At 59.4% G+C, this 27,866-nt stretch overlaps 1 protein-coding gene across 3 annotated transcripts; it reads left to right on the top strand.

Moving 5' to 3' along the window:
* Positions 1–565: 565 nt before the first annotated feature.
* On the top strand, positions 566–27,802 carry PHRF1 (PHD and ring finger domains 1). 3 transcript variants are annotated; one of them, XR_004424331.1, is made up of 18 exons: positions 566–693; positions 3,816–3,930; positions 4,571–4,678; positions 8,372–8,580; positions 11,146–11,229; positions 12,760–12,878; positions 16,564–16,664; positions 16,817–16,992; positions 17,663–17,792; positions 20,321–20,448; positions 21,578–21,759; positions 22,171–22,287; positions 22,693–22,847; positions 23,406–25,940; positions 26,143–26,300; positions 26,576–26,691; positions 26,834–26,962; positions 27,167–27,185. XR_004424331.1 is itself a non-coding variant. In XM_033119934.1 (18 exons), the coding sequence occupies exons 2-18, from the start codon at positions 3,837–3,839 to the stop codon at positions 27,308–27,310; spliced, it is 4,830 nt and encodes a 1,609-aa protein (XP_032975825.1). In that variant the 5' UTR covers positions 566–693; positions 3,816–3,836; the 3' UTR covers positions 27,311–27,802. The 3 variants fall into 3 exon arrangements, 2 of the variants coding, with proteins under 2 accessions (XP_032975825.1, XP_032975826.1); XM_033119934.1 differs by having other exon boundaries at positions 26,431–26,691; positions 27,167–27,802; XM_033119935.1 differs by lacking the exons at positions 566–693; positions 3,816–3,930; positions 4,571–4,678; ... (1 more) ...; positions 11,146–11,229; positions 12,760–12,878 and adding an exon at positions 12,905–13,475 and having other exon boundaries at positions 26,431–26,691; positions 27,167–27,802.
* The last annotated feature ends 64 nt before the right edge of the window (positions 27,803–27,866 follow it).

The following is a 27,866-nucleotide window of genomic DNA, read 5'->3' on the forward strand; positions in this document are numbered from 1 at the left end:
TGCACGATTTACAGTGTTCACTGTTCCGTGTGTACGGACCCGGCGGGACACGCGGCTGGGATTGTCGTCCTCGCTGCGCCCTGCTCTTGGAGGAGCTGCGCATACAGGGCTCATCAGTGCTCGGTCCACGAGTGAACGGACGGCGCAAGGCTGCTTGTCCCCGAAGCGCCACCAGACCATCCTCGCCGGGTCCCCAGAGCGGCTCGCGCGAGAAGCCCGCGCTCGGGGGCAGGGACTCGCTCTCGGGGGCGGGGCCCGGGCTGAGGGCGGGGCCCCAGGTGAGCCGGAAAACCGCTCGCATTGGCCCTGGGCGGCAGGCGGAGGATCGGACTGTACCAGCTCCCGTGTGGGGGAGGACGTCCAGGGACAGCCCACTGGCGCGGGCTTACACACCACAAGTTCTCCGAGAAAACTGGTCTCCTGGACCTTTATCCAGAATTAAACAGTGTTTTCAATGCCTCGAGGCCCCGACCGCGAGGAGCGGCGTCTTCCTCCCCTTAAGGCTTTTATTTCTCTCCCTGGTTCCAGTGGTTCCCGCCAACGGGCGGGGCAGGAGGTTCCCGGAAGCCGGCTCCGTGCACTTCCGGGTCGGGGAGCGCGCGGCGGCGGTATCGGCGGCTGGGCCTAGACTGGCTCACGCTCCGGCGGCGTCGGCGGGCACCCGGAGCGGCTGGCGGGCCGTGAAATTCCTGGGTACGTGTAGCGGTCGCGCTGGCCCCGGGGTTCCCGTCGCGCACCGCCCGCGAGGGCCGTCTCCGGGCGCCGCGCGCTTTGTCTGCGGCCTGTCCCGCGCTGTGGGGCCTGCGCTGCGCTGGCCCCGGGACGGCAGTCGGGCAGCGGCAGGGAGCCCGCGGCCGGCGCGGAGGGCCTCGCGTCAAGGCTGGGAGGTCCCTCGGCCTCCAGTTGGGTTTCCGGGGTGGCCACCTTCCTGTCCCGGTGGCTTGGAGCCCACTCGCCCTTTCGGTGACACCCCGCCCCTTGCGCTGTCGCTGTCCCCTCGCTGAGCCTTTGCTAACTCGTTTCCAGCTCCTGGTCGTCGGCTTCGTCTGCGTTTCCACGGCCCGTGTTGATGGGATGGGTTCCTAGTCCTTAATTCATGTAGTCTTCGCAACAGTCTTTCGGGAGTCGGTATTCTCCTTCCTGTTTGACTGATGGGTAGACTTGAGCCCAGAGAGGTTAAGTAACTGGCCCATGTGACACAGCAGCTTTGGAGTTGGTGTCCTCTTCTTGTTTCTATAACGGCAGAGTGGTGATCTGCCTGGTGAGCCACATTTGGGCCAGTGGTCGCCTGCGCTGAGCTGAGGTTTGACATGGGACTTAGCGCATCTACCCTGTCCCTGGACCATTCGTTTTTCTTTTTTCTCCTGTGGGAAGAATGAGTCAGAATAACAGTTGGCACCTTCTGGCACGTTCTCTGTACCAGGCCGGTGGCAAAGCCCTGTCAGGGCGAGCCTGGCTTTACTCGGCTCAGCAGCCCTCCAGTGTGGACTCTTGGTGGCAGGTCAGCCCAACAAAGGGCTCTGTGGGCTCTAGCTTTTCGACTTCCGTTGCGGTTTACAGTTTTGACGCCTTGCGGTCTCTGTGGCAGACGGTGAATAAAGAGTGACAAGTTGTCCTGGTAGGCTTGCTGGAGCCTGGCGGTGGGCACGCAGGTTCTGTTCTGGCACAGTTGCCAGTTACCACCCCAGGGGCTCTTTCGGTTCCTTAACAATGGTTGGAATTGTGGGTGCTTTGGGTCCCTGTATTTGGAGAGAGAGGGAGATACTCCCTCTGGTTTAATTCCCTCTTCCCAGTCCCCACAAATCGGAGGCTGAGTGCCCCCAAAAGTGGCCAGCAGCTGAGAGGGGCTGGGGCTGCCCTGCAGAAATGGCTTCCTGGCCCGTGGTCTGGACATATGGGCACAGGTGTGAATGTGAGTCCATCTGGGCAGGTGTGTTCAAGCTGGGTGCTGCCAGCAGTTACTGTCGGGGGACAATACAGGAAGGGATTTCAGCCTCACAATTGGAAGTGTCCCGCCACCCTGGCAGAGGGCTGTAAGGAGGCCTCGGCAGCTGTGGGAAAGGAGCACTGGGCCCCACAGGGGCAGGGACTCATGGAGGCCAGCCTCATTCCAGAGCTGGCATGGCTGGCAAGCCCCCTGTGCCAAACCTCATCATGGCCTCTGTTCTCAGAGGCAGGCCCTGCCACTCCCCGTACAGGTGGGCCTAGGTCTCAGTGCACCATGGGAGAAGCCAGGGGCCATTTGTCATACCTTGGACCTAGTGCACGTGACGGTGTCATCACGGTGAGGTCTGTCCTAGAGCACACCATGTGCCCCGCTGGCCCCGAGGCGCCTTGAGGCTGCGTTTCCTGCTGTCCGAAGCATTTGTTGGTAGGCTCATGGTGCAGCTTGACCTCCATCCGAGGCTGTCTCTCCAGAGCAGGGTAGGTACCGAGCAGGCATCCCAAGCTAACCTGTAGTCCAGGTGTGGGAACGGTCACAGCTGTGGCTAGAGACTGACAGGCCCTCTTACCTGAGCACTGCAGCCATGGTGCCCACGGGAGAGGTGCCGTGCTCCTGATGGCTGCGGCCCTGTCACGTCTGTCAGCTGTGTCTCCAGCAGGAGTCGTGGCCAGACTGTGGACGCAGGACCCGGTCCTGCTGCATCGCTGAGTCACCAAGCACTGGGAGTACAGACCCTTCGTCAAGGGGGACGGGCTGGTTTGCTTAACTTTAGGGGTTCCACGAAACACCCTCTAAGTTGACTATGTCCGGATAGAAGCAACATGTGGTAGTTGACAGTTTTGTCCAGTTCGCCTCCCTCACTGTTGTCCCAGAGTCAGGCTTTGTATGGGAAGTGAGGCTCCTGGCTCTGAATCCGGCCCTGGCCCCTTCAGGGGTTCTCTGGGAGCATCTGTGCTGGTGACAGCCCCCCTCCCCCAGCTGCCTGCATGTGGGACCCGGGAATGAGAGCCTGGCCTGGCTCCTGGGCACGCCGCTGGCCCAGCCCACCCTCCCCTGGTCCTTGCTTTGTCCCTCTGCCTTGGTCGGTTCTGGGCCCCTTCCCTCTGACCGTGGAGACTGGACTTAAAGGGAAGACTGTTCTCTGTGTCCCCTTGAGTTCCTGAATGCCTCCCTGTGAGGGGTCCCTCTAAGGGGCACCTGGGAAATGGGGGAGTGACACTGATGAGGAAGGGCCCTTATTTGGGGACCCTGGTTGGAGGCCCTGGGGGAGTAGTAGCAGGATTGTGTCTCACTACGTTTGGGAGGTCATTTGTCTCGATCTGCGTCACCCTGGCTGTGGCCTTGCAGAGTAGGCAGGACGGGTCCCCACGTGGAGATCAGGAGCCCAGGAGGGAGAGGACATGGCCGCTGAGAGGCGGCGCCCGACCTCTGCTCCTGGGCAGTGTTGACGTGCGATGACCTGGAGGTGTTCTCGGGGCGAGGCCAGAGGAGGCCAGGCAGGCCAGCCCTGGCTGAGAGGGCCCTGCTTGTCACCTAGGCCTTTCTGGAGTCCCCCCCCCCCCCGAAAGCCCTGCTTTGCCTCAGCTCCATGTGAGCCATTTCACTGCAACACCACCAGTCTGAGGCTGAATTAGACGACAAACACTGAGTGACTGAGTGCCCTCCCTTGTAGGTGAGAACCCGTGTCTTTCTCTGTGTGCATAGCTTTGCGGTAGGGAAGCTTTGTGTGTATTATCTCTCACAGCTCAGACTCCCTGTCCTGCAGATGGACACATGTCACCAGGGATGTGATGTGTACAGAGTGACTACCCTTTCCCAGGGGAGCTCTGCAGCCCGGCACAGTGGGTCCTTATTGACTGGTTTCTTTCAGAGCTAACTCTGATGTCCAGCAATGGATGACGACAGCCTGGATGAGCTTGTGGACCAAAGCCCAGGGCTGGGTGGACACCGGAGGCTCCGTGCTACTGCCCTGACCAGTGATGCTGGTGAGTACCGGCCACCTCTCCCGCCCGCGCTGCGTTCATGTGCCCCCTCTTGCTTGCGTGCGTGTGCCCACGGCCTGTCTCCTGCCTCGCAGGGGAAGCAGGGTCTCCTCCTGTGTCACATGGTTTGTTGGCTGCAACAAAAGCTGACTTCGGTTTTGGCTACGGTCTAGCTGTTACCCACCTGTCTTTCAATGTTTTTAGAATTACTCTTTGCTTTTAAGTTGCAGAAGTGGTACATTCTTCTTTAAATTTTTATTGGAGAATATTGGGGGAACAGTATGTTTTTCCAGGACCCATCAGCTTCAAATCAAGTTGTTGTCTTCAGTCTAGTTGTGGAGGGCGCAGCTCACTGGCCCATGTGGGAATTGAACTGGCGATGTTGGTGTTATGAGCACCACGCTCTAACCAACTGAGCCAACCGACTGTCCCTCTTTTGTCTTATTTTTGTTGCAAGCTGTACAGATACGAATAGAGTGAAAGGGTGCTGCTTTTCCTCCCATGTCTCCGCAGCCCCTTCACCATCCCGCCGGGCAGCCCCTGGCAGCCCCCAAGGCATGTGTCCTGGGGACACCTGTGTGTCAGCCCTCACTCTGCTGCTTTGGTTGTGACTCTGCCCCGGGGCCTGTATTTTTGCTTCTAGAAGAAAGCAGTGACGGCGACAGTGGGGCCTCTGAGGTTGACACGGGCAGTGAGCTCAGCGACGGCTCCGATGAAGAAGACGAGGAGGGCGGCATGGAAGACGGCTCTGGTGAGAACGCCGGCGTTTGAGTAGCTTCCTTTTGTCCCCTGTCGCTGTGATGGGACAGTGTTCTAAACGTTCTCAGTGAAGTTGTTGCCATACCCACACTGGCCAATGAGGGGTGTGAGGAGTGGGGGACAGGCCGCTTTGTGCAGCGGGCCTTGTCTGCCGGTCCCTGCAGCGAGTCCTCACCTTCAGCTGGGGCGATGGCTCACTTTTGTTGTAATCCTTCCTTTCAGTTTGGTGACACAATTCGATGGGTCTCTTCTCTGGTGAGGGTGGGAGCGTAAAATGTCTGAGAACGCGGAGCAGCATGACCAGGCTGGACCTGACAGAAGGAGCGCCCCGCACCCCTGGCACAGGGCAGGTTTGCTGCCAGCCAGGAGTCAGTGGGCCGTCCTGTGGCTCCTCCTCTCACTCTGTTGACTGGAACCTCCGAGACAGTTGGCAAGTGCATGAAGTGACTTTGTTAAGAAGTTCCTGGCATGGTTTCATTGGTCAACATTTGTGCCTTGAACTTGTGTTACGGGAACATTGCTGTAAAGGGCGAGCTGTGCCACCTGAGGGCCATGCTTGTCAGCTTTGGGTGTGTTTGCGGTGTCCCCTCTGCTGTCCACTGCAGCCACCCTGGCTGGTTTGTGGCCTGCAAGGTCCCCGGGATGGCCCGCCCTGTCCCAGGCAGCTGTGATCACCTTCCACGGAGGGAGGGCACCCTCGGCCCTTGGTGGTTTGGCTCACCCCTGCTTTCCTGCTGACATAGTCGTCAAGTTCTAAAGCATCCCACGATCTGTCCATCACAGTCTTCTAAGCTGCTGTGGTTATCCGCATTAGAATGTTCCAGAAAGTAATGTCCCATGAAGGAACAGGATTGACACAGTGCCAATCAGTGTGAGTTTGTGACTTTGTGTTGCTGATATACTCTTCAAAGTTAGATTTTGAATTCTGAAAGGGACGTGAGAGCGTCCTGAGAGCGGGTCACACGTGTGGCTCTTTTCGGTCCTGAGAGTGAGTTGGGGTGCTGGCTCCCTCTGCAGCGGGCCCCAGTGCAGGTACTGGGCGTCGACCAAGCTGAAGGTGAAGGTGTCAGGGCCTGTTGGGTCCAGAGAATCTGGGCTAGGGGCTGGAGGGAGGGCAGGAGCCAGTTCATCCCCGTTTTCACCGTCCCTGAGCCCGTCACCTAGCAGCAAAGACAGTGGCCTAAAGAAGCAGTTGGGGCACTGGATAATAGACAGCAGGAGGGGTGGACTGGCCTTCACAGGTCGGGGAAGAGTTCGTGGCACCTGGGGTGGTGAGGAGAAGCTTCCAGAGAAAGGCACATCTCAGCTGGGACCGGATGGACTGTGGTGGGCGTGGGGTGGGGGTGAGGGCTGTGAAGAGGCAGTTGGCACAGAGCCGAATGCCCAGGAGGGAAGGAGGCCTGGGCATGTGGCCTGCGGACGCAAGGGGCCCCACATGAAGGGAAGGCACAGGCAGCAGTCGCCGCTGAGGGTGTGAACTGATTGAACCCCCTTCACCCCTCCGGCCCAGGTCTTTGAAGCACAGGAAAAGTAGCCCATCTAGCTGGTGGAGGCGTGGTTCAGTGCCGAGGAAGCAGTTCTCCAAGGGCGTGAGCTGAGCCCTGCAGGCCGGGCGCTTCCCCGAAGCCCTTTGTCCCGTCTCACCGCTGTTCCCGCCCGAGCGTTTATTCCTGAACATCACCTGCTTGTACTGCTGTTGCTGAGTTTCCAACTTCAGGTCTTATCTGTTCAGGTCTTACCAGGAAGATGAGACCTTAGGACTCTTAACCTGTTCCTCCCAGCTCTCCAGGCCGTGTGCAGTGTCCCGCAGGGAGTTGGACACACGCCTGGTCTGCTCGGGATGCAGCCCTGCGTGCTCAGCCTTGCCATCTTCCTGCCAGGCCCCAGTCCACTCCCGTCTCTGTCAGTGTGGTCATCGTGTGAGCGTGCCCTTCTTGGAGACCCTGCCCTCATCTGCACTGAGGTTGCATGCCGGCCTCCATGCTAGGCTAGCATCCTGGTCTAGTGGGGACCAGTCTCCAGCGGCCCCGGAGAAAGGGTTGGGAGAGGTCGATGGCTTGGCCTTGCACACCTGCTGTGTCTGCTGTTTTCTCTCTGGTGGTCCCTGCCCTCAGGCGTCACAGGCCTTGCTCTGTGGTCCGAGGTGAGGCTGGGTCCCGGTGGCCCTCAGACGGCCAGCTCTGCCTTCTCTTCAGTTCTGGAGCCTCCCAGGGCCCTGTAGGAGGAGTCCGGTCCTCCAGCCTCACCTGCTCCTGCCCCCTTGGCCCTCAGCACAGCAGGAGGGTAGAACAGAGTCAGCGTCACTCTGCTCTGTGTGCCGCCAGCCAGCTTCCAGCGTTCTGTGAACACCAGTTTATTCGTTTTCTCCTGTGTGACAAATGACCACGAACATAACTGCTTGAGACAGGGTGTCTCGTGGCTCAGCGTTCACATGCGGGTGGCTGCCCTCTGCTCGGTCTCGCCCGCTGACATCAAGGAGTCGTGGGGCCGTGGTTCCCACCTGAGGCTCAGGACTCAGACAAAGTCCTGCTTCCTGGCCGTCGCTGGGCAGGGAGTACCCTGAGCTCTGAGCGGCCACCCCTCCCCTGCCTACACAGCAGCAGGGCCTGTGAACATCTCTGGAGAGGTGGCACGATGGGCTGGGCCCATCCAGTAACCTCTCAGCCATGTCACAGCAGGGCCGTGGGCACTGGTGCTGCCCACGCTCAGAGGGACCTGACGGGCAGGCTGGGGGGCCATAAGGCCCCTGCTGCCACACTGTCACTTGCCTGTCCATCCACGTGCACATGTGTCTTTATTTTAACGGACTTTGGGAGGGAGAGACAAGCAAGCGCGAATGCTTTTTGGTTTTTTTAATAAATTATATGGGGGAACAGTGTGTTTCTCCAGGGCCCATCAGCTTCAAGTTGTTGTTCTTCAGTCTAGTTGTGGAGGGTGCAGCTCAGCTCCAAGTCCAGTTGTCATTTTCAATCTTTAGTTGCAGGGGGCACAGCCCACCTTCCCATGTGGGAATTGAACCAGCGACCTTGTTGTTGAGAGCTCGCGCTCTAACCAGCTGAGCCACCTATTCGCCCCTCTGGAAGCTCAGCGGCCGCTTATTGTCTTTAATCTAGTTGTGGAGGGCGCAGCTCACTGGCCCATGTGGGAATCGAACTGGCAACCCCGTTGTTCAGAGCTCGCGCTCTAACCAAGTGAGCCATCTGGCCGCCCTGGAAGCGCGAATGTTGACTGCCATGAAAGTGTCTCCTGCCCCAGCCTCAGCCTCTCCGACTCAGGTTGAGCAGCGCTCTTTGCCAGATTGCCTACTTAGGAGCCTGTGCTGTCTGTATCCCAGAAGTAATAAAAATCAGGGACCTCTCGGGCAGTGTCACTTGAAGGCGGGCAGTTTGTTCCCACTGTGTTTTGAGAAGGGACCTTAGCGGTCAGCCACTTGTCAGCGCTGTGGGCTGGCCTCGGGCGGCCCTGCCTCCAGGTTTCGGATTCTGCTCCAGGGTGGGCTTGCGCTGGTGTCCCCTGAGCGTGGAAGCAGCTTGAGGTGAGGTGCCAGTGCTGGTCACACCTGGCAGAGCTGCGGGAAAGGGGTCCCTCAAGTGTGGGGTTTGGGGACCTGCTTTCCTGAGCGTAGCTGCAGCCGCTCGCTCCCTGTCCTCACTTCACTCATGTGCAGTGTTTCCCCTTTCTCAAGGTCCTGAAGATTCTGAAGACGACGACGACGACGACTTGGAAATAGTGGAAGATCCTCGGGGGAGCCTGGAGGCCAGCGGTGCACTTAACTCTGATGACGATGCCGAGAGCTGCCCCATTTGTCTGAATGCTTTCAGGGACCAGGCCGTGGGGACCCCCCAGAGCTGCGCCCACTACTTCTGCCTGGACTGCATCGTGGAATGGTCCAAGGTGAGGTGGCTTCTCTTGGGGTTCTTCTTCCTTTGGGACGGCCCTGTGGTCTGGCCTCTGCTCTGCAGTACGGGGTCCAGGGCGCAGGCGTCGCTGGGACCTCACTGCATCTGCCTTCTTGGCTCTCGGGCTGTGGGTAGTGTGCACTGCACGAGGAGGCAGGGCCCTGGGTGACCGAGGGACGTGTGCAGGTGCGGCCGTCGCAGAGGTGCAGCGAGCGAGAGTCCACTGAGGGCTGGGTCGTGGTGACAGCGAGAGAGGGCCATCCCTGGAACACATGATGGCAGCGTACCAGACACCTGCAGTGGATTTCATGGCAAACTTTAGGAGCAGGACCCCTGCCTACTTTTTAAACTTTTTATTGTGAAAAATTTCACAGAATTAGTACAAAGACAAGTGACACGTGCCCCAGTGCTCGTCGCCGTCTCCAAGAACCGTCACCTCCGCCTTTCTTTCTCTGCCTTGTCCTCTCGCCCCACCTGTAACTGCACCAAGGACACTGAAGGTGGCAGATCTCCACACCGTGGTGTGACCCAGTGAGACCGGAAGTGACAGCTGCTAACACCTAGGCCTGCTGGCCTCGTTTTCCCAGAGAGCTCAGAAGCATCTCTGTGCGGTCAGTGTGTGTGACCCAGGACCGAGACATCACTCATGCCGTCCACATGGCCACGTGGCTGCTGGCTCCCTGCGGTGTCATTGGAGGCGTGTCTGCCTCTGCTACTTAGTTCCTGTTCTGTGCTGGTGCAGCTGCCACCCAGATCAGATTTGGGCTTAGATTTTTGGGGACAAGCGAGGCCTTCCTTTAACGAGGAACTGACAGGGTGTTGGTTGCCTGTCTCCATCAGTATACAGAGGGTGCCAAACAAGGTAGACACGCTTTAAGAAAGGAAAAAACTATTAAAATTGTAATACTCAATATGTACCAGTCACAAAAGAGGAATACAAGTCACGTTTGACTTCGGCAACGACAAGAGGTGCTCAGAGTGGTTCCCATCAGCGTCCAGACATTTCTGCTGACGGCGAATTACTGCTAGAGCAACGTTGACCAAAGTGTCCACTTCTGTACATTTTTTTGGTGACCCCAGTAGATATTCTGCAAGTGAACTGTTGGATTCCTGTGTTCGGCATGATTGCTGGATCCAAGGTAGACAAAGATTAAAAATTACAGTGCACTTAGAGCTAAGTCATGAAAAAACGTGTTGGACATTTAAAGAACTTTTCTAAAGCAGCTGAGACCAAGTGAAGGAAGCCCGCTTTCTGGAAATCTCATTCCAGAGCGGGGGCAGTGGTGATGCAGGCTCAGCAGAATCCTGGCCGAGTGTCTGGGGCCCTTGATGGTCGTGGGATTCCTTCAGGAGAGAAAGAAAATACCAAGAATTGCCAAGCTAATTTGTAGAGAACACCTCCTGGATTTTAAGATTTATAAACTCTAGTGATTATGCTGGAATTGTTGCAAGAATGGAAACCAGGCCTGGAGGAGACGGTGTACGCAGCAGATGGCGGATGACACCTCGTGTCCGAGAGGGGCTTCTTCTGTAAACGTGTGTGAGACGGATAAGGGGCCAGCTCACGGCACACAAATGCACGTGGCTCCCAGACGCCTGGGTCCGGGGGGCAGGGAAGGAGCCTCCCGGCTCACAGCCGCTCACAGAGCACTCAGGACCTGCACTGTGTCACCACAGGGTGACAGCACTGCGCAGCCACTGGGGGTTTCAGATGGAAGACTGAGCACACCGTCCACACGTGGGAAAGAACGGTGCTTCTCAGGCAGCTAGGGATGTAACACTTGCAGCCACTGTGAGCGCACCGGTGCCCTGAGCCAGCGAGGAGGACCCGGTGCGCCCGCTGACACCCGCGCACGTGCACAGCAGCTCCCAGACCGGAAGCAGCACGGGAACAGTCCTGCCCGGGGTGGGGGGGGCGAGCACATGTGCAGCCAGAGCCCTGTGCTGAGTGAGAGACACCGAAACCCAGGGGAGTGGACTTGGGGGGATGCTTGGGTGGTGGCTACATGGGGCATAAGTTTGTGAGGACTCATCAAAGTTACAGAGGTAAGTGCATTTGGTGTGTGCAACATGCCTAATGATGATGTAAAACTAGGAACTCACGTGTGTCGAAACGCTGTTAACAAAGGCAAGAAAATACGTGCAGCACATCTGATGAGCGTCCACACTACGTAAGGAAATCCTCAGAATTTACTAAGAAATGTCCAACAGTCTCACAGAAGCATTGGCCACGGATTTGCGCAGAGGCCCCAGGGGAGGGCGTGAGTGGCCAGTCACCCCTCTGTCCCCCACACTCCCTTGTCCACCGTTTAGTTTCCGCAGCATGTGTTACCATGCCGTGTGCGTGCGTGCAGCCAGCCTTTCCTCCTTCCTTTTCCATGAGGCAGGGATTTCCGCCTCGTCACTGCTGTGTCCCCAGCAACTTAGCAGAGGGCCTGGCGCGTAGGTAGTAAATGCTTGGTTTCCAGTGTGACAGGAGCTTCTGAGTTCTTGGTGCTGTTTATGTTGAGGACCGTGTGACTAGTGCGAGTGGTTCTGATTCGGTTCTTGTTTCTTCCAGAACGCCAACTCCTGTCCTGTTGACCGCACTATATTTAAGTATATTTGCATCCGAGCCCACTTTGGCGGTAAAATCTTGAGGAAGGTGAGTGTAGACGCTGCAGCACAGAAGCCCACCCCGTTCTGTGCTCATTGCGTTGGTCCTTGTCTCGTGGGTAAACACACTTTCAAAGGGTGGTTGTTTTCCTGACGTGAGTGAGTACTGGCCAGATGCTTTTTAGAAGTTCCCCAAAGTGCCATTCTCAGCCATGCTGGCCTGTGTCGGTCCTGGGGGGAGGCAGGCGGGGCATTTTGGAGTAACCGGACTTCTTCTTCTCCATTCCCATCTCAGAGCTTCTCCCCTTCCGGAGCCATGGTGGCCCTGGGGGAGGCAGGGTCACAGTGTAGCCCAGACTCGGGAGCGGAGGCAGTGATCTTGGGACCAGGCTGAAGGCCCCTGGCCGCAGTCGTTCTCTGGGAGGGCAGAACCAGAGGGCGCTTTGCTTTGCTCTCCAGGCCTGCTGGTGCTTTTCCTCCTGCATGACTCGCCTGTCATGGACCAGCACCAGAGGCTCCCAGGGACGGGCCTAGGTCTTGTGAGCGTGGAGGAGGCACTGTGCCTCGTAGCCGCACACCGGCTTTCCTTGGGGCAGGGTGCAGTGCTCTCCATCTGCTGGGGGTGGCAGCTTTGGTTCTGCTGTCCAGGTGCCTGCACGTGCCTGGGCGGTCACTCTGCTCTCCTTCCCTGGGGCCTGGGCCTCGGGCAGCTGAGGCCTCTGGGCGTGTTGGCAGTTTCCACATAGGCGACCTTTATTTCCTGGAGAAACTGCCGATTCAGTATGTGCACCCTGAGCTCTTCCTGTGTGTGAGTGGAGATGCAGGGGCAAGAGTCCAGCTGGAGAGGGACAGCATGCGGGAGGGCCCTGAGTCCTTCCTGGCTCAAGGACATCGACAGGGCTGTCTCGGGCGGGTCCCCTGGAGGGCTGCTGACACAGCCGGAGGAAGTGAGCGGTGGAGGCTGTTCCTCGGGGTGGGCTGGGAAGGGAGGTGGGCAGGAAGCGAGGCGGCATTCTCTCTGGAGACGGCATGTCCTTAGGCCTTGCACGCGTCGGGCTTGACTAATGGAAGCCTGGTTGATCATGCCCCTGAGAATACCTGTAACGTGGGGGTTCTCAGTGCATAGCTGTGACCGTCGTGTCTGGTAGCTGTGTTTCCATGTGTGCTTGACTGTGACAGTTCTCGAAAGACTGAGACCTGTTGTTTGAGTGTTGCTTTCCTGTTCTCACATCAGTTGCATCTGTTAGGTGGTGCGTGCCCTGCGGAGTGTGTGGGGCAGGCTCCCTGCAGCCTCAGCACCAGGCTGTCTCCGGCACTCACTCTGCTCTGGGGCCTTGCCACGGTGCCACTCTGTTTTCTGTCGAATCAGTTTTTTCTTCCTAGTTAACTACCCTGAAATGGTCAGGAAACATCAAGTCGCTGTATGCTTGTTAGTTCGGAACCGCCGGGTCCATGGAGCACGGATAAGTCTGCAGAAGCCGACCGGTCTGCTCCGGGCTGACTGCAGACCCAGGTGTGTCCGGACTCGGTGGGGTTCCACCTGCCACGTGCAGGAGTAGCAGTGCTTGTCTGCCTCCAGATTCCAGTGGAGAATGCCAGAGCTGGAGAGGAGGAGGAGGAAGACCCCACCTTCTGCGAGGTGTGTGGCCGCAGTGACCGGGAGGATCGCTTGCTCCTTTGTGACGGCTGTGATGCTGGGTGAGTGTGGGGCCCACCTGCTGGCCTGCCCGCCCTCACCTGGCACTCCTTCCTGGAGCCGGAAAGGCAGAGGCAGGTGGTCTCTCTGCCAAGTCCTGAGGTGTAGAAAGTCAGTTTGTGGCCTGCTGAGCCCTGGCCCGTGAGAGGGAAGTCACGCGGCATTGCTGTCCCCTTCTTGGGACGTCCCTGTGTCTGCGGCTGCACTGCCCACCCTCAGCGCCATGTTTTGTGCCACAGTCGGTAGCCAGCTGGCCCCCGGCTCTTTTTATTGTTGCATTTATACCCTCACCTTTTCCCCAAAATATTCTGAGCTGCTTACAGAGACGCACGTAATACATGAAGACAGAAAAAAAGCGAGGAAAACCTGAGAAATCGGGGTGGGGCCAGCAGACCTGGGGCCTAGGTGGAGTGCATGCTGGACCCCGCCTTTCTGCCAGACCAGGCTCAGGAGGAGGGGCTCCTGTGGCTGCCGCACACGGCCGCTTGTCTCCCTCGTGCTTCCTGGCCGTACTGCCACTGGCCCGTGTCCAGCAGGCCCTGGCTCCCAGGAGCCTGTCACCGTGTCATCTGCCTGGTTCTAGTCAGGCCCTTTCCTTGGTAAGCCTCCAGGGGTTTTTTTTTATACATCTGAAAAACTTTTCTGCTGTAAAATGGTGGTGAGAGAACTGAGGAAACCGTTCTCAGTCCCACGGGGCACACACCCTGAATGCAGTGAAGGGTTCCCAGGAGGCCACAGATCTGGAACTTTCTCTTGGGCAACCAGTAGCAGTTTTGAGAGCTGGGCCATGAAGCAAGAGGCAGAAGCCCTGGTGGTCAGGAGGGGGACAGGCCCTGGGCACTCGTGTCTGTTCCATGCAGACTGTCCCAGGCTTTGGCTTGGCCCCCACGCTTTGGGCTCAACATTGACAGGACGTCTTGTGTCCCCTCCTTTCTCGCAAGTCTCAGCTTGCAGCCATGTTAGCTGACAGTTTACTCGACCTGGTGAGGGTGGCCTTCCGGGTCTCCTAGTGGCAGTGTCTGCTGCTGCCTGGCCCTCCACACTGGGCGCTCTGCATCTGGGGACAAGAGTGGGGCCTGAGGTCCCATACCCGAGAGTGCAGTGTGTGCCCTTCCACCGCTGAGCCTAGTGAGTGCTGAGTGTGTGTGAGCAGACAGCTGGAGCAGCGTGGCCTTGCGAGGACCATGAGGGCAGTCCAGCACCCAGGACCAAGCTGGGCTCGACGGGAAGGGGGGGCGTGGAGCAGCTGGCTGAGCGTGGTGGGGTGGGGACGGCCTCATCCCGCTGTGGCCCTTGTCTCTGGCCTGGTACTGGCTGTGCCTTCTGTGTCCTCGGGCGGTTGGTGAGCCTGCGTGCGGCTGTTGGAGCTTTCACTCACAGAGCTGAGGTTTCTCCTTATGTTTTCTAACCAAGCCTGTCATTCTTAACTGTTTATTCTTTACATCAAGATCTGGTTTTAATTCTAGTAACTTTTAACATTGACTGCGGGAGTTTTTACAACTTCGTGAAGTTTTTTTCACTGTTGTAAAGTGCACATATAAATTTGACGTATTGATTTTCTTTCTATGTGCTTGAATTGTTTCATAGATAAAACAAGTCAAGTACATAAAAATCCTGATGGGTCTGAAACCTTAATTCTGATAAATACCGGGATTCTCACACTTGTAGACACCCTCACATGTTAATATCTGCTATCTGCTAAATTTTCTTAGTTACTCTTTCAGCTTAAAAATCACAAGTCTAAAATTATCCCATTACTCATTGTAAAACGGAATCACAGGCTGTCTGTAGGTGCACGAACGTGCCACATTCTTTCATTAGTACGTGAACTAAGGCGTGGATCATTTCAGGTGTTTTAGAAACTTGAAATCTAACTTAAAGGTATTTATTCACTAGGGAGACACCTCAGGACCTGCTGGGCCACGTAGCTGTGGCCGTCGCGTTGGCTGAGAGGGCAGGTCTTGGCCACCTGGGAGCTGCCAGTCCCTGAGCAGGTGGGGCAGTGAGCACTGTCCTGGTGGGCGGTAGGTGCAGGCTGGCTGGGCCAGGCACCTGTCACGCGCACTGGGGCCTCTGCTCAAGCCCCTGGAGCTTGGTGAGGACATGGGCTCAACCAGGTCCAGGCATGAGACGCTACCTCTCTGTTCCTGATTTTGTTCCTGAGACCGTGGGGAGGAGCTTCTCAGGTGGGAGTCACCGTGAGGTTCGGGGGTGCTGCACAGTCCTTGTTGCTGGCCTAGGCAGGAGTTGCCCTGCCCCTGCTCCCACATCCGTCTCCTTTGGGCCTTGAGTGGAATCCCAGGAGGGCCCATGGAGGGCGATCCCCTCGTGTCCGTCTGTGTCTCGCCGGACCCTCAGCCGTTTCAGCACCATGAGCAGGCTTGGACCTTAAACGGAATGGAATCTGGGCTCGGGGCCTTGGGCCTTAGCGTGCTGTCCGCGTTGGGTGTTGCCTGCTCAGGGCTGTCTGGGGCCATGGCAGGAAGTCTGGAGAGTTCCAGCCCCCGTGGCCCCTGCCAGCAGCGGCTTCCCTGTACTCCTTTCCTTGGAGACTGGATAGAAGCTAAGACATGGATAGCATTCCCGTTACTTTCAGTTAGGGTTTCCTGGTGGGAATTCCCGCCCGTTCTCAGGAATTTTTTTCGCTTTCCCGTTCCCGATTCCTGAGATATAAACTGTTTTCTGTTCTCCACGATGAATCGTTTCCACAAAGTGACGGCCAATACTACCAACTACCTGGGTTCAAGGAGCCGATTTTCCTGATTTCTCGACCAACTTTTCTCGGGATTCGGGAACAGAAAAGTGAAAAAGAAATTTCCCAAGAACAGGCAGGAATTCCCACCCGGAAACCCTAGCGAAAAATAGGAAAAATGTCTAACAGATACATTGTGAGTAGTACGTTTATTTCCCATTGTGCGTATTATTGGGTTCAAGGAGCCCATTTTCCTGATTTCCCGACCAACTTTTCTTGTGATTCGGGAACGGGAAAGGGAAAAAAATTCCTAGAATGGGCGGGAATTCCCACCTGGAAACCCTACTTTCAGCAAACACAGCCTTTCTTTCTCCCTCAGCTCAGACTGGACTGTGAAGTGTTAGGTACTCGCCAGGACGCTTGCAGTGGGGAAGGGTGTGGGGGGCAAGTGGACGACTGGCCCTGTTAGAGAGCAGCCTCCCAGGTGAAGGTGGGCATGAGACAGTGAGCCATGGAGCACCCAGGTCGTACTGCTGCTTTCTTAGCCCGGTCCTTCCTTGAAGTACGTCTCCTGTGGGGACTTTGGGCCCCATTAGGGCCCCCTTTGGAGGGCGGAGATGCCCAAAAGCTTGCTGTAGCGGTCTATCCACGCAGAATGCTGGTCTAGAAGACCAGGGTCTCAAGTGTGAAGTGCCAGACCTCTGAGCAGGCTGTCCTCCGTGTGTCCTCTCGGGGGGGACCTCTGAGCAGGCTGGGTGTAGTGCAGCCTGGATGACTGGCAGGTCGGTTCCTAGCTGCAGACATCCCTCGCTCTGTGTTCCCCCTCTCCTGAGGGTCAGGGCCCCACTCACGACCTCATTTAACCCTGCTTGACCCCCAGAGGCCCCGTCTGTACATGCTGTCCACTTGTGGGTGTGTGTCGCTGTCCTGGGCGCATCTGGACCCCTCTTCTGGCATTCTCACTGCCTGGCCTGACTGGTCCTTTGCCCCCATAGGTACCACATGGAATGTCTGGAGCCCCCCCTCCAGGAGGTGCCGGTGGACGAGTGGTTCTGTCCAGAGTGTGCCATCTCTGAAGCTGCTGCCCCCACCGCAGGTAGGCGCCCCCTGCCTCCGTCGGAGCACGGCTCAGGGCTGGCAGGCCAGGGCACTCCTGGGTGGGAGCGGGGCGCATGGCCGCTCAGCCGAGCCAGTCCTGCGGGTAAGGCATGTGGCGGTGCAGCAGCCCAGGGTCTCCTTTGTCCCCAGATGCCGACCCCGTGACTGAGGAGGAGGTGTCCCTGCTCCTGGCTGACGTGGTGCCCACTGCGAGCCGGCTGCGGCCTCGCACAGGACGGACCCGGGCCATCGCCAGGACACGGCAGAGTGAGCGCGTCCGAGCCACCGTGAACCGGAACCGCATGTCCACTGCCAGGGGCATCCAGGTGGCGGTCCCCGTCCCTCAGGGCTCTGCTTCTGCTGTCACCTCTGCCTCCGCATCTGCACCCCATACCTGGAAGTGACCTGCAGTTAGCAGCAGTGACGCGGGCGGGCTGACTCCTGCAGTCCAGGCGGCTGCCTGTGGGGTGTAGCCGAGTTGGGATGGGTTGAGAAGACTGGGAGGCCCTTGAGCCCCGGTGCCCTCGTCCCAAACGCCACTCCCACCACCCATCCTCAGAGCAGATGCCTCCACCCTGTGTCCCCCTTGCATCCCCTTCCCCGTGTCCAGTCTGCCCCCCCTTCCCGTGTGTGTCCCCCCTCGGCCTGTGGGGCTCGACTCTGCCCGTCGTGGCCCTGGCTGTGCAGCCCCCTCAGCTCTCACCCTTATCCTGCTTCTTGGGAAGCCTCCCCAACGCCTCCCACCCAGGCCTGTCCTCCGGGCCCTGCCCGTGGGAATCACTCAGTAGTTGGGTCTGTTAGAAGAAAGAGGGTGATGCCAGCTGGGGACCTCAGCTTCTGCACGTGGCTCGGCGGGGTGGGCTCAGGGCTCCCGCCAGTGCCCAGCAGTGGTGCTGCCTCTGCTGTGGCCCTGCCCGGCGCCCTCACCGGGAAAGGGCGCTCGCTCTGCCGGGCCTGGCGGCCCCCCTGCTGACCAGCACCTCCTGTGCTGTGTAGCACGTCCCGAGGCACCTGATATCTTCTCTGCTTGACGAGACGGTTGAAGCTGTCGCCTCCGGCCTGAGCACCGCCGTGTATCAGCGGCCCACGACGCCGCGAGCCCCCACCAAACGGAGAAGGAAAACAAGTGAGCGGGGCGTGCTGTCTTTGGCTGTGGCGCGTGCATGTCCCTGACAGCAGCAGGCCACATACACGTCCCCGCAACAGTTTCCCGCTGGGGCGGGGGCCTCCCTGCAATCAGTTCTGAAGTGTTCTGAGGACTTGTGGTGGGACACGGCGACGTGCCTGTGACAGCCTGGCCCAGGCTTCTCTGGGGGGACAGTTGACAGAATTCAGTCAGGGTCGATCTTGTGCTTTTGACGTGTTCTAGCCCTTGTTGGTAGTTTCGTCCCTGTGAGTCTGTTCTTCCCTGTTCTTCACAGGCCCGGCCGGGGTGGGGCTTTGCCACGAGCGTGGGTCCTGCTCTGTCTGCTCAGCGTCACGTTGCTGACGCCCTATGGCTCTGCCTGAGCCTTCCCTCCCATTGATTGTGTAAATCAGGGTGGACGCACAGGTTCCTGTGTTATTCATGGGAATAACCTGGGTTTTTAAAAATCATCTTTATTGAGATACACGGCATAGAGGTGCGTCTACTCTACGTGGTTTGACAGACGCGCCCCCCCGCCCCACCCAGTCCTGCTCCCAGAGGTGCCCCCAGCCCCACAGGTGGGCTCCCGTGGCATCTCGGTGTCCTGTTTATCACTGGGTTGTCTTTGCCTGTCTGTGCACCCGGCAGCCCGAAGCCTGAGTGGCCCTGCTCGGTCGCTGAGCGGTGGCGTGATCCTGCAGTTGGGTGTCTTGTGCTGTGCTTGCTATTCTGTGTTGTGGAGGACCGTTCCGTGGGGTGAGCTCACCATGACTCGTCAGCCACTTGCCTGCAGGTGGCACGTGGTTGTGAGCCTTCCTGTGCAAGAGTGTTCATTTCTGGGGTCGGCGTGTGACGGGCTGTGTCCAAGTCGTAGCCTGAGTCCAGCACACTTCCCGTCCTCGCCAGCTCTCAAGTGATCAGCGTTTGTTGTCACCACGCCAGGGGCGCGTGGTGTCTTGGGCTCATGGGTCTTTGTGGCGTGTCCTATGTGCCCTGTGGCCCCATCACTGGAGCCGTGACAACCTTGTCACTTGTGCATGTGTTGAGCGGCCTAGTGACAGCGGAGCTCGCAGGGCTCTGTCGAGGGTGCATGTTTCTGGCCCTTTCCAGGGGACAGAGCTGAAGGCCACCGTCAGGTCACACAGATTCTGGAGTCAATCTCAGGCCCCTGGTGTCAGCGGAGCCCGCATCAGCTCCTGGCGCATTGGCCTCGCCCTGCCTCCCCCCACGTTATTTGGAAGCAGACCTTTTCATCGTCGTCATTTGACCTAGATATTTTGCCTGATGTTTCTCAGGGGATCCCTAAAACGGACTGTTTTTTTAACTGAAGAGCAGTGCCATTGTTACACCTGAGAAAACGAGCGGCCACTCCTTAGCGCTGTGAGACAAGCAGTTGGTGTCGAAAGTTCTAATTGTGTCATAAATGACATAGAATTTTAAAAATAGTTTATTTGAATCCAGAGCCAAGTAAGATTTGTGTTGGCAGTTGGCAGCACCCCGCGTCTCTGTGTCCTCTGGGTTGTAGGGGTCTTCTGTCCCAAGTGTCCCGTCTGTGTCCCCACCTCCACCACCGTCAGCTTGGCCACCAAGCCCACGGTCAGCCATCAGCGGCCCGCCCCTGCTCATCCACAGCCTCCTGGAGGCTCGGGGTTCAGGTGTTTGCAAGTTGCCCAAGGGGGTGGGCGTTTCTGTGCATGGTACCCCGGGGTCTGCTGAGCGCTGGGCGGTGACGGGAGGCTGCCCTGCGCCAGCTGCTGCCGTGTGGCTGTCAGGGACGAGGCTCTCCATGCCCGGCTGGTGTTGAGTCACCAGGCCTCAGGGCCGTGGAGTTCTCGGTAGCGCCCTTCCATGGGGACCCCTGAGATTTCAGCCCCATGGCAAGCGCGTGGGGTCAGATGTGTGGGTGTGCTTTGGTAGCACACATCACAGGCCAGTCCCTCTGTCCTCCTTAGAGTCCCCTGCCACCATGCCCAGGTGGCCGTGCATCTCCAGGGGTGCTGGGCGTCCCCTCCCCCACCCCCGAGCAGTCCATGCAGCATCACAGGGTGACCGCTGAGGGCCAAACACTGGGCGCTCTGCAGCTTCAGTTCTGGGATATGTGCTGCCAGAAATGCTCCCGGAAATTATGTGTTTTCAAGTCTCTTGGGCGAGTACTTTTCTGGTTAGACCCCTAAGGGGTTACAGAGCCAGGGGCACTCATCATTGTACTCTGGACTGTCAAGGTTTGTTTCTTCTAATTTAATTTTGTTTCATGATTCTGCAAAAGTGTGTACCGGTTCTCAAAGTGAGACCCGCAAACCAAAGTGGACTATAGAGTCACATGGCCTTCTCTGCACGGCTGCCTCTCCCAATCCCCCATGGGGAAGTAAAAGCTTTAAGGTGTGGGTTATGTTTCTGTTGAAGACCCCAAGCATGTACGTGGTTGCCCCCATGCCAGGTCCTGGCGGTGTGTGGGCACATCCTGAGGGTCACAAGGGTGGACAGGGCTGGTGCGCACTGTGGGGCACCGACCAACGTCTTCTTTGTAGGAAGACGGAAGAAGGTGTTGGGCAGAAAGAAGACCCAGCGCAGACCGGCCGTGAGAAGCAGGGGCTCCGGGACAAGGTCCAAGAGACGCCAGGGCCGTGTGAGGAAGAAAAAGGGGCAGAAACCAAAGGTACCCTTCATGTGTGGCCAGGCCATTTCTCCGTGCAGTTGGGGCAGGGGGTCCTGGAAACAGCCTCTCGGTGCTGCTTAGGAGGGCCCTGACCCAGTGGACGTTTCTGTGGCACAGACTTAGGACGGGCGGAGACAAGAGGTTTCCAGCACCCTTTGGGCCTGGGTGTCCTGAGGGGTGGGCCCTGTGGGGTGGAGCAGCTGGGTCCAGGCCAGCAGCTTGTCAGGGAAGCTCGCTGACTGTGCCTGGGGTATGGGAGTCGCTGGGGAGAGTTGAGAGGAAAACACGAGTGCAGGAGTCCTGCAAGGCGGCCTGTCTGTCCTGGCCAAGGTGACGGAGCGGACGTGTGTGACACTGTCCACTGCAGGCTGTTCCCTGTCCTTGGGTCTCCCCTTTGTAGCCAAGCGGCTGCCGTGTGGCCCTTTTCTGAAGTTCGACAGCCTCTGCGAGTCCTGGACCAGACATTTGGAACATTTAGTCTATGGACTTGTAGGCATCATCCGAGTGTGTTTGTGAACTTACACTCGCGGTCTAGGCAGTGTAAACTCATGCAGTACAGATTTGTGTGCAGATGTATTCTAGTTTAAACGGAGGGTTTGCACACGTGGCTTCATTCACACAAAATTCCTGCAGTGAGTCAAAGCCAAAGGTATGGCCGGTGTGTGGCCCCAGCCCCCTGCACGCCCTGAGCCGGGGGCCTGGCTGTCCCCGCCAGGACATTCCCACGACCTCTGCCCGCACGTGGGTGGGCTGTGCCGGGAGCAGCTGTACCCACGACGTCTTCTCCTCAGGTGGTTGTAAAACACAGTTGTCAGGTCAGCCGACAATTGGGTGGTTTGTTTCCCTCTCTTTGTGGAGTTTTTGCTCAAAACAAAATCCTGCCCGATTGCAACAGTGTGTAAAGGGCCGCGGTGGGGGCACAGTAGTTGTTGGGGTGCATCGTTGGCTCTGGTGAGGGAAGCCCCCCCAGACTCTGAGTAACATCACGAAGCCCGGTGGCTTTGGTTTGGCACTGATTCACTCAGCTGGTGTTGGATGTAACCATTTCTTACCCAAAGTCACATTTCTAGGACCTTTCGATTTGAGTCTCGCTGATCAGTTATTCTTTTTCTTCATTACTATGGTTCAGAATGAAGTCACAGCTCGTTGTCGCATTGCGAGGACACTGGGCCTCCGGATGCCGATACATGGGGCCTGCATCCTGTCGGTGCACAAGCCCGCAGAACCCTCCCTGGGGGTGATGCGTGCGGACGTCGGGGTTGCCCCTCTCTCTCTGTTTGGAGATCCCTATGAGCTGGACCCCTTTGACAGGTGACCGCAGGGGCCGTGCTGTGCAGGCACCGTGTGCAGCCAGGGAGCAAGGCGTCACCTCTCTCCGTGCTCGGGTGGCAGTGGGCAGTCCCACCCCCCCCTGTAGTGGGCGTGGTTAGCACCCAGAGTTCCCGTTTGTAAAGTGAGGGTGGCGATCCTTGCCTGAGAGGTGTTCTCAGTTAGGTGGTGTGGAGAGCGTGCTCGTCCCCCCACCCAAAGTCGACTCCCATGGCTGCCCCCACCCCACCCCCACTCAGAGGCCTGGGCTGCTGCCCATGCAGTCCTGCCACCTGGTCCTGAGTGCTGCCATGTGGCACAGTTCTCATCCCACCCCTGATGGGCTGGGAGATGTCCCTCTGGGCTCGGGCAGGGGTCACCTGTTCCCTTCGGCCCATGTCCTCCCTCCAACAGTGAAGAGCCGTCTGCCAGCCCTGCTTCCCCTCTGAGTGCCAAGAGGAGGGTTCTGTCCCGGTCAGCCCTGCGGTCTCACCAGCCTGTGGCCAGGCCTGTCTCCATGGGGCTCTCCAGGTGTGTTTTGGGGGGACAGTGGTCCTGGCGTGGGGCTCAGACACAGAGACCTCTCTGGTCCCTCCCCTCGGCTCCTCAATGAGGAAATGCTATAGCTGCAGCGACGATGACGCGGCTGGTGGCAGGTCACAGCTCCTGGGGGCTGTCAACGCGCCCACTTCTGCCGCAGAGGCCACCAGCAGGGGGTACCAGGCAGGGAGCCAAACTGTTGTGTTCTGCTTTTGGCTGGGTCTTTTCTAATGTCTGAGCTCTCAGGGAAAAAAGAACCAGCCAGCAAAACCAGTAGAGACTCACCTGCCAACTCCTGCCCATCAGTGGTGCCGATGATTTCAGCCCCAAACACCCCATTCCCTTCGCTTGGGGGCGGGGGGGGGGCAGTGATGGCAGCGCCTGCTCTGCCTGCAGGAGAGGCATTCCTGCCACAGCGCCCGAGCCGGAACTGGACGCAGTGCCCGTCCCTGACCTGCTGGGCAGCATCCTGTCGGGCCAGAGCCTACTGCTGATGGATAGCTCTGATGTCACCATCCACCGGGACGGTTCGCTCAGCACGAGGCAAGCAGGTGAGGCAGCTCCCCACGGCCAGCCCACCACATGCTTCCCCACTCGCGAGGCCCTCAGCGTTTGCCCCCATTTCTTTTCCATCACTTTTTAAACGGTGCACGAGCAGATAATTTAGGTGACGACAGTGTCTAGGCCAGTCCAGAGGCCCCCTTGGCCGTCACGCCGCTGTTCTCACTAGCCAGCCGCCAGAGCCCTCCCACTGATCTGGGCCCTGGCAGGCTTTTTTTTGGGGGGGAGGGGTTCCGGCCGTGGGGGATGGGGCCAGTGACACAGAAGGGTTACTGTGAAGGTGGGCAGCACCCCCCATCCCGCCACCTTCTGAAGTGTCCGTGGTGGCTTGGGCACATCCTGATCCATAAGCAGTGTGGCGGTGAGGCACAAGGGCAGCCCCACAGCAGCCACCCCTGGGCTCGGCATAGTGTCCGGCCCACAGAGCACATGGGAGGGATTTCAAGTGTGCACCTTAAAAGCAAGTCTTTCGATAAAGGTTCAGCAAGCAGTTGAGCTTTCTGAGGAGGGGGTGAGGGCTGACTGCTGTCTGCCTTCTTGTCTTTTAGCGCCAGTTTCATTTCAGCGAAACTCGGTTGGTCCCTCCCGAGGCGGAGAAGGCCCTGGGCCTGGGGACGGCTTGCAGCCCAGAGTGCCACGCTCAGGGTGCCTCGGAAGCCAGGGGTTGCACTGTCAGGGCAGGCCTGCTCCCTCCTGTGTCCCTGTGCTCACATCGGGGGCCGTAGTGAGACCAGACTCTTCAGTGACCCCTCGATCAGGGCAGGGTCAGAATGTGTCAGGCGTGAACGGTCCTGGTTTAAAACAACGTGACACCCCCCAATTTACTGGCAACAGCAAGCACGCTTTTCCTCTGAGATTCGCATCGAAAATCACAAATGGTGGTAACCTGCCATCTAACAGTGCCGGGCTAGGACAGGCCCCCAAATCAGCACCCAGGAGAACTGACATCTCCGAGCTACCCAGGATACCAAAGATCAGAAGGGATGGCAGTGGCAGCACGCGGGCGGACGAGGTCCCAGCCCCGGCGGGCAGAGAGCGAGTCGAGATCCCCAGTTCATGCATCAGCCGGTTGACAGGCAGGGAGGGCCCTGGGCAACCTGGCCTTGGCGCCCGGGCAGAGGGTGAGCCCAGTGGCAGGGGCCCACAGGAGCCCAGCATGCACTCCAGGGGCGGCACCCAGCCCCCCGCCCCAGGGGGCCCCTCAAGAGGGAAGGGCGGCAGCTCGACCTTCCAGAGCTTCCGGATCAATATTCCCGGGAACACAGCGCATTCTGGCAGACTCGCCAACCCGGGCTTCTGCAACACGTTCCGGCCTGTGGACAGTAAGGCACAGAGGAAAGAGAGCCCTTCGCCCCTCTTCTCCCTCAGGAAGGCAAAGCAACTCAAGAGTGAGATCTATGACCCTTTTGACCCCACGGGCTCTGACTCCAGCTCCGCTGGCAGCAGCCCAGAGCATCTGGGCTCCAGCCTCCTGCCCTCTGAGATCACGCGTACCATCTCCATCGATAGCCCCCAGGCCCCGCCCTTGCAGACTGTGCGTTGTGTCACCTCCTACACGGTGGAGGCCAGCTCTGGGACGGAGCCGGAGCCCCCAAGGGGGCCTTCCTCCAGCATGCTCAAGCTCCAGGGCGAGGGGCCCCCCGATGGGCTGGGCGAGGAGGGGCCCCTGGAGGGCCGAGACCCCGCCCCCCGGGCACAAAAGCCGTCCCCGCAGGAGCCCTGGGAGGAAGAGGACCTGCCACCCCGCAGCAGCTTCTTTGTCTCCGAGGAGCGGATGGTGACATGTGTAACTGTGGTGGAGCCAGACATCATCCCAGCAACGACAACCACCCACCGGGTCGTGGAGCTGCGGTCCCCACCCCGCTCCCGCTCCCGCTCCACATCTAGTTCCCGCAGCCGGAAGAAAGCCAGGAGGAAGCAGGCACCTGCCAGAGAGCGTCCGAGGACCCGCTCTGGCTCCGGTTCCGGCTCCCGCTCCGGCTCCCGCTCCCGGAATGGGAGCTCGAGGTCACTGTCACCAGCGGTGGCTGAGGACCATGCCAAGAGGCAGCGGCCCAAGGCCAGGAGCCGGAGGTCCTCCAGTGACCGCTCCAGCAGCCGTGAGCGAGCCAGGAGAAGGAAGGCCACGGGCAGGGAGCCGAGCAGGGGCTCCTGGGGCCCGGGCCGGCGGCGATCCCGCTCAGGCAGCCCTGGAAGCTCCTCCCTTGAGCACCATGACAGCAGGAGGAGGAAGAGGAGGCGATCGGGGTCTAGGGTTCGGGGGTGGGGGTGCTCTCCCCCCAGCAGCCTGGAGAGGGCCCGGAGGCCCCACCGTGCAAGGGAGAGGAGCCGTGAGCGGCCCCGAGACAGGCGGGGCTCCCGTGAGAGGAGGCGGCACCGGTCCCCGAGTGCAGAGCACAGGTCCCGGGATCACCGGCGGCCTCGTTCCCGCGAGAAGCGGCTGCGGTCCCGCTCCCTGGAGAGGAAATTGCCAGTGAAGGGGGCCTCTCCAGTGCCTCCCCCACAGGAGGAGCCGGGGCCAGACAGGGAGCCCCCAGCCAGACCTCTGGCCTTGGTGGGAGCTGACGCCTCACCAGAAGGAGCTGAGGCCGACAAATCTCCCCCAAAAGCCCCCGTCCCAGAGGTGCCGGCTGCATGCCCGCTGGGGGACCTGGACTACGGCGAGTCGGTTGAGGCGGGGCACGTGTTTGACGACTTTCCGAGTGAAGGAGTCTTCATGCAGCTGGACGACATGAGCTCCCCACCGTCCCCGGAGAGCACGGACTCCTCCCCAGAGCGGGCCGTGCCCCCCAAACCTGGTGTTTCCCCGGCCATCCAGCAGGATGCCAGCCTGGCCATGGCTGTCATCAGAAGGGAGGTGTCGGTGATCCATGGTGAAGATGCAGTGCAGCCCCTTCCCTGGGCAGAGGGGCCCCAGGAGACGCGTTCGCTGCAGCCGGCCTCTGCCCAGGCCGTCGCAGGGCCCGGCGTGCTGGGAGGCCCCTGTCAGACCCCCGGACCGCGGACTAAAGCCCCAGTCAAGAGAGTCACCTGGAACCTTCAGGAGGCGGCAGGCGGCGCCCCAGCCGAGGACAGAGCCCTGTGTGAGTAGCGTGCACCTGTGGCACGTCAGGGTGGGCTGGGGCCCGGGCTCCTGGGTCACTGCAGGGGCAGGTCTGCTCAGGGAGGCGGCTGGGGCCCAGCCGCTGGTCCTCGCTGCTGGGATGCTGTTCTGGAATTTTCCAGCCAGGATGCAGCCTTCTGGCTGGGGCAGCCACCAAACACCCACCCCTGTGTTGCCCTCAGGGACTCAACTTCACAGGCCACAGCAGCCCCAGGAAGAGACCTGGGAAACTGAGGATGGGGGCCCTATGGCGGCCCCCCAGCAGGCGCCCCTCCCTGAGCCCCCTGCCCCCGGTCACCTGCTTCCAGAGCCTGGCTTCCCTGACGCTGACCCCACTCAGGTGGGTGCCTGGGCTGGAGGGACTTGGTCTTGCACCTGGGTCCTGGTGCTTTGGGAGACGGGGTGGGCAGCGCCGTGCTGGGGGCACGGTCGCGTCAGAACTGTGCTCAGCGGACTACGTTCTCGCTCAGGTGTATAGCCCCAACCTGCCTCCCGCCCCGGTCCTGCCCTCGAGCATCCCGCCCTATGCACCAGTCAGCCAGCCCACGCCCCAGTTCATCCTGCAGGGGAGTCTTCCCCTGTCGGGCTGCTGGGTGACACAGAGCCCTGCCCCAGTGCCCACGGTCCTGGCCACAGCCTCAGAGCCTGCTGGCCATGCTGCTGCCACCAGCAACTCAGAGGATAGGACGGCCACTGCCCGGCCAGCCGCAGAGAAGGCCAAGAATGAGGAGGTGAGGCCCGTCCCTCTTCCCCCCAGGGGCGGCGCGGGCAGGACGGCGGGAAGCACCGTGCCTTGTGCCAAAGGGCCCTCAGGGTCTGCCTGGGCCATGCAGCCCTGGACGGGCGGGCGCTCACACACTTCCCTGCTCCTAGTACATGAAGAAGCTGCACGTGCAGGAGCGGGCGGTGGAGGAGGTGAAGCTGGCCATCAAGCCCTTCTACCAGAAGAGGGAGGTGACGAAGGAGGAGTACAAGGATATTCTCCGCAAGGCCGTTCAGAAGGTGAAGGGGGTGGGGTACTGGGCGGAGTCTGTGCAGGGTGAGGACAGGGCCCTTGGCACTTGTGGACTAAATGACAGTACAAAGACCGAGGCCGAGACGACACGCTGGCTTCTCGTGGGAGGCTTAGAAGCCATGGGACGTGGGCTGTGACCTCTGAACATGGGGCGCGGAGGACGTCTGGGTAACTGTGTCCCCTCCCCTCAGATCTGCCACAGCAAGAGTGGGGAGATCAACCCTGTGAAGGTGGGCAACCTGGTGCGCGCCTACGTGGACAAATACCGGCACATGCGCAAACACCGCCGGCCCGAGGCCAGTGAGGAGCCCGCTGCCCCGGGCGCTGACGGCTGACGTCAGTTTGCGCCGGGGCCCACGTCGCGAGTAGTTCTGTTGGCCGGGGAAACCCAGCACTCCTGTGTCACACATGGTCTGGGCACCTGTTGTGCTCTGTTTAAACTGGACTTTTTTATATATAGATACACTGTTTCACTGTGTTCTAATTTATCAAAAATGGATTCTCTTTAGAAACTTTTCGATTGACTCAGTACTTGGAAGGGTGAACCCTTTGATGACCAGGAGGAGTCTCTGGGGGCCGGGGGCTCGTCTCGTTTAGGAATCCCCCACTTTGCTCGTTATGTTCTGTAAATAACTGCTCAAGTATGCACCCAACTTCACCACCTCCTGTGGGGCAGAGTGCAGTGTCGGCGGAGGTCAAAGGCCAGGGACGGGCCCTGCGCACAGCCCAGGGACGCCTGTCCTCTGGGGCTTGGGAGCCCCAGGTGCCACCCTCCCTGGCACACCTGGAACAGCGCTTTGTGTTCTTTCAGTAGAGTGTGTTGGCTCCAAAGTGTGTGGCGTGTTTCTTCATTGTGAAGAGGGGAGGCCTCCGGGTGGGTGGGTGGGTGGG

This window comes from Rhinolophus ferrumequinum, chromosome 11 (assembly GCF_004115265.2).
Source record: "Rhinolophus ferrumequinum isolate MPI-CBG mRhiFer1 chromosome 11, mRhiFer1_v1.p, whole genome shotgun sequence".
NCBI lineage: Eukaryota > Metazoa > Chordata > Mammalia > Chiroptera > Rhinolophidae > Rhinolophus > Rhinolophus ferrumequinum.

Excerpts from the sequence above, each read along its gene's own strand:
- PHRF1 (XM_033119934.1), top strand. The coding sequence starts at position 3,837 with ATGGATGACGACAGCCTGGATGAGCTTGTGGACCAAAGCCCAGGGCTG. Across the intron at positions 20,449-21,577 it reads AAAAGGGGCAGAAACCAAAG|AATGAAGTCACAGCTCGTTG; the intron begins GTACCCTTCATG and ends ACTATGGTTCAG. Across the intron at positions 26,301-26,430 it reads CTGACGCTGACCCCACTCAG|GTGTATAGCCCCAACCTGCC; the intron begins GTGGGTGCCTGG and ends GTTCTCGCTCAG.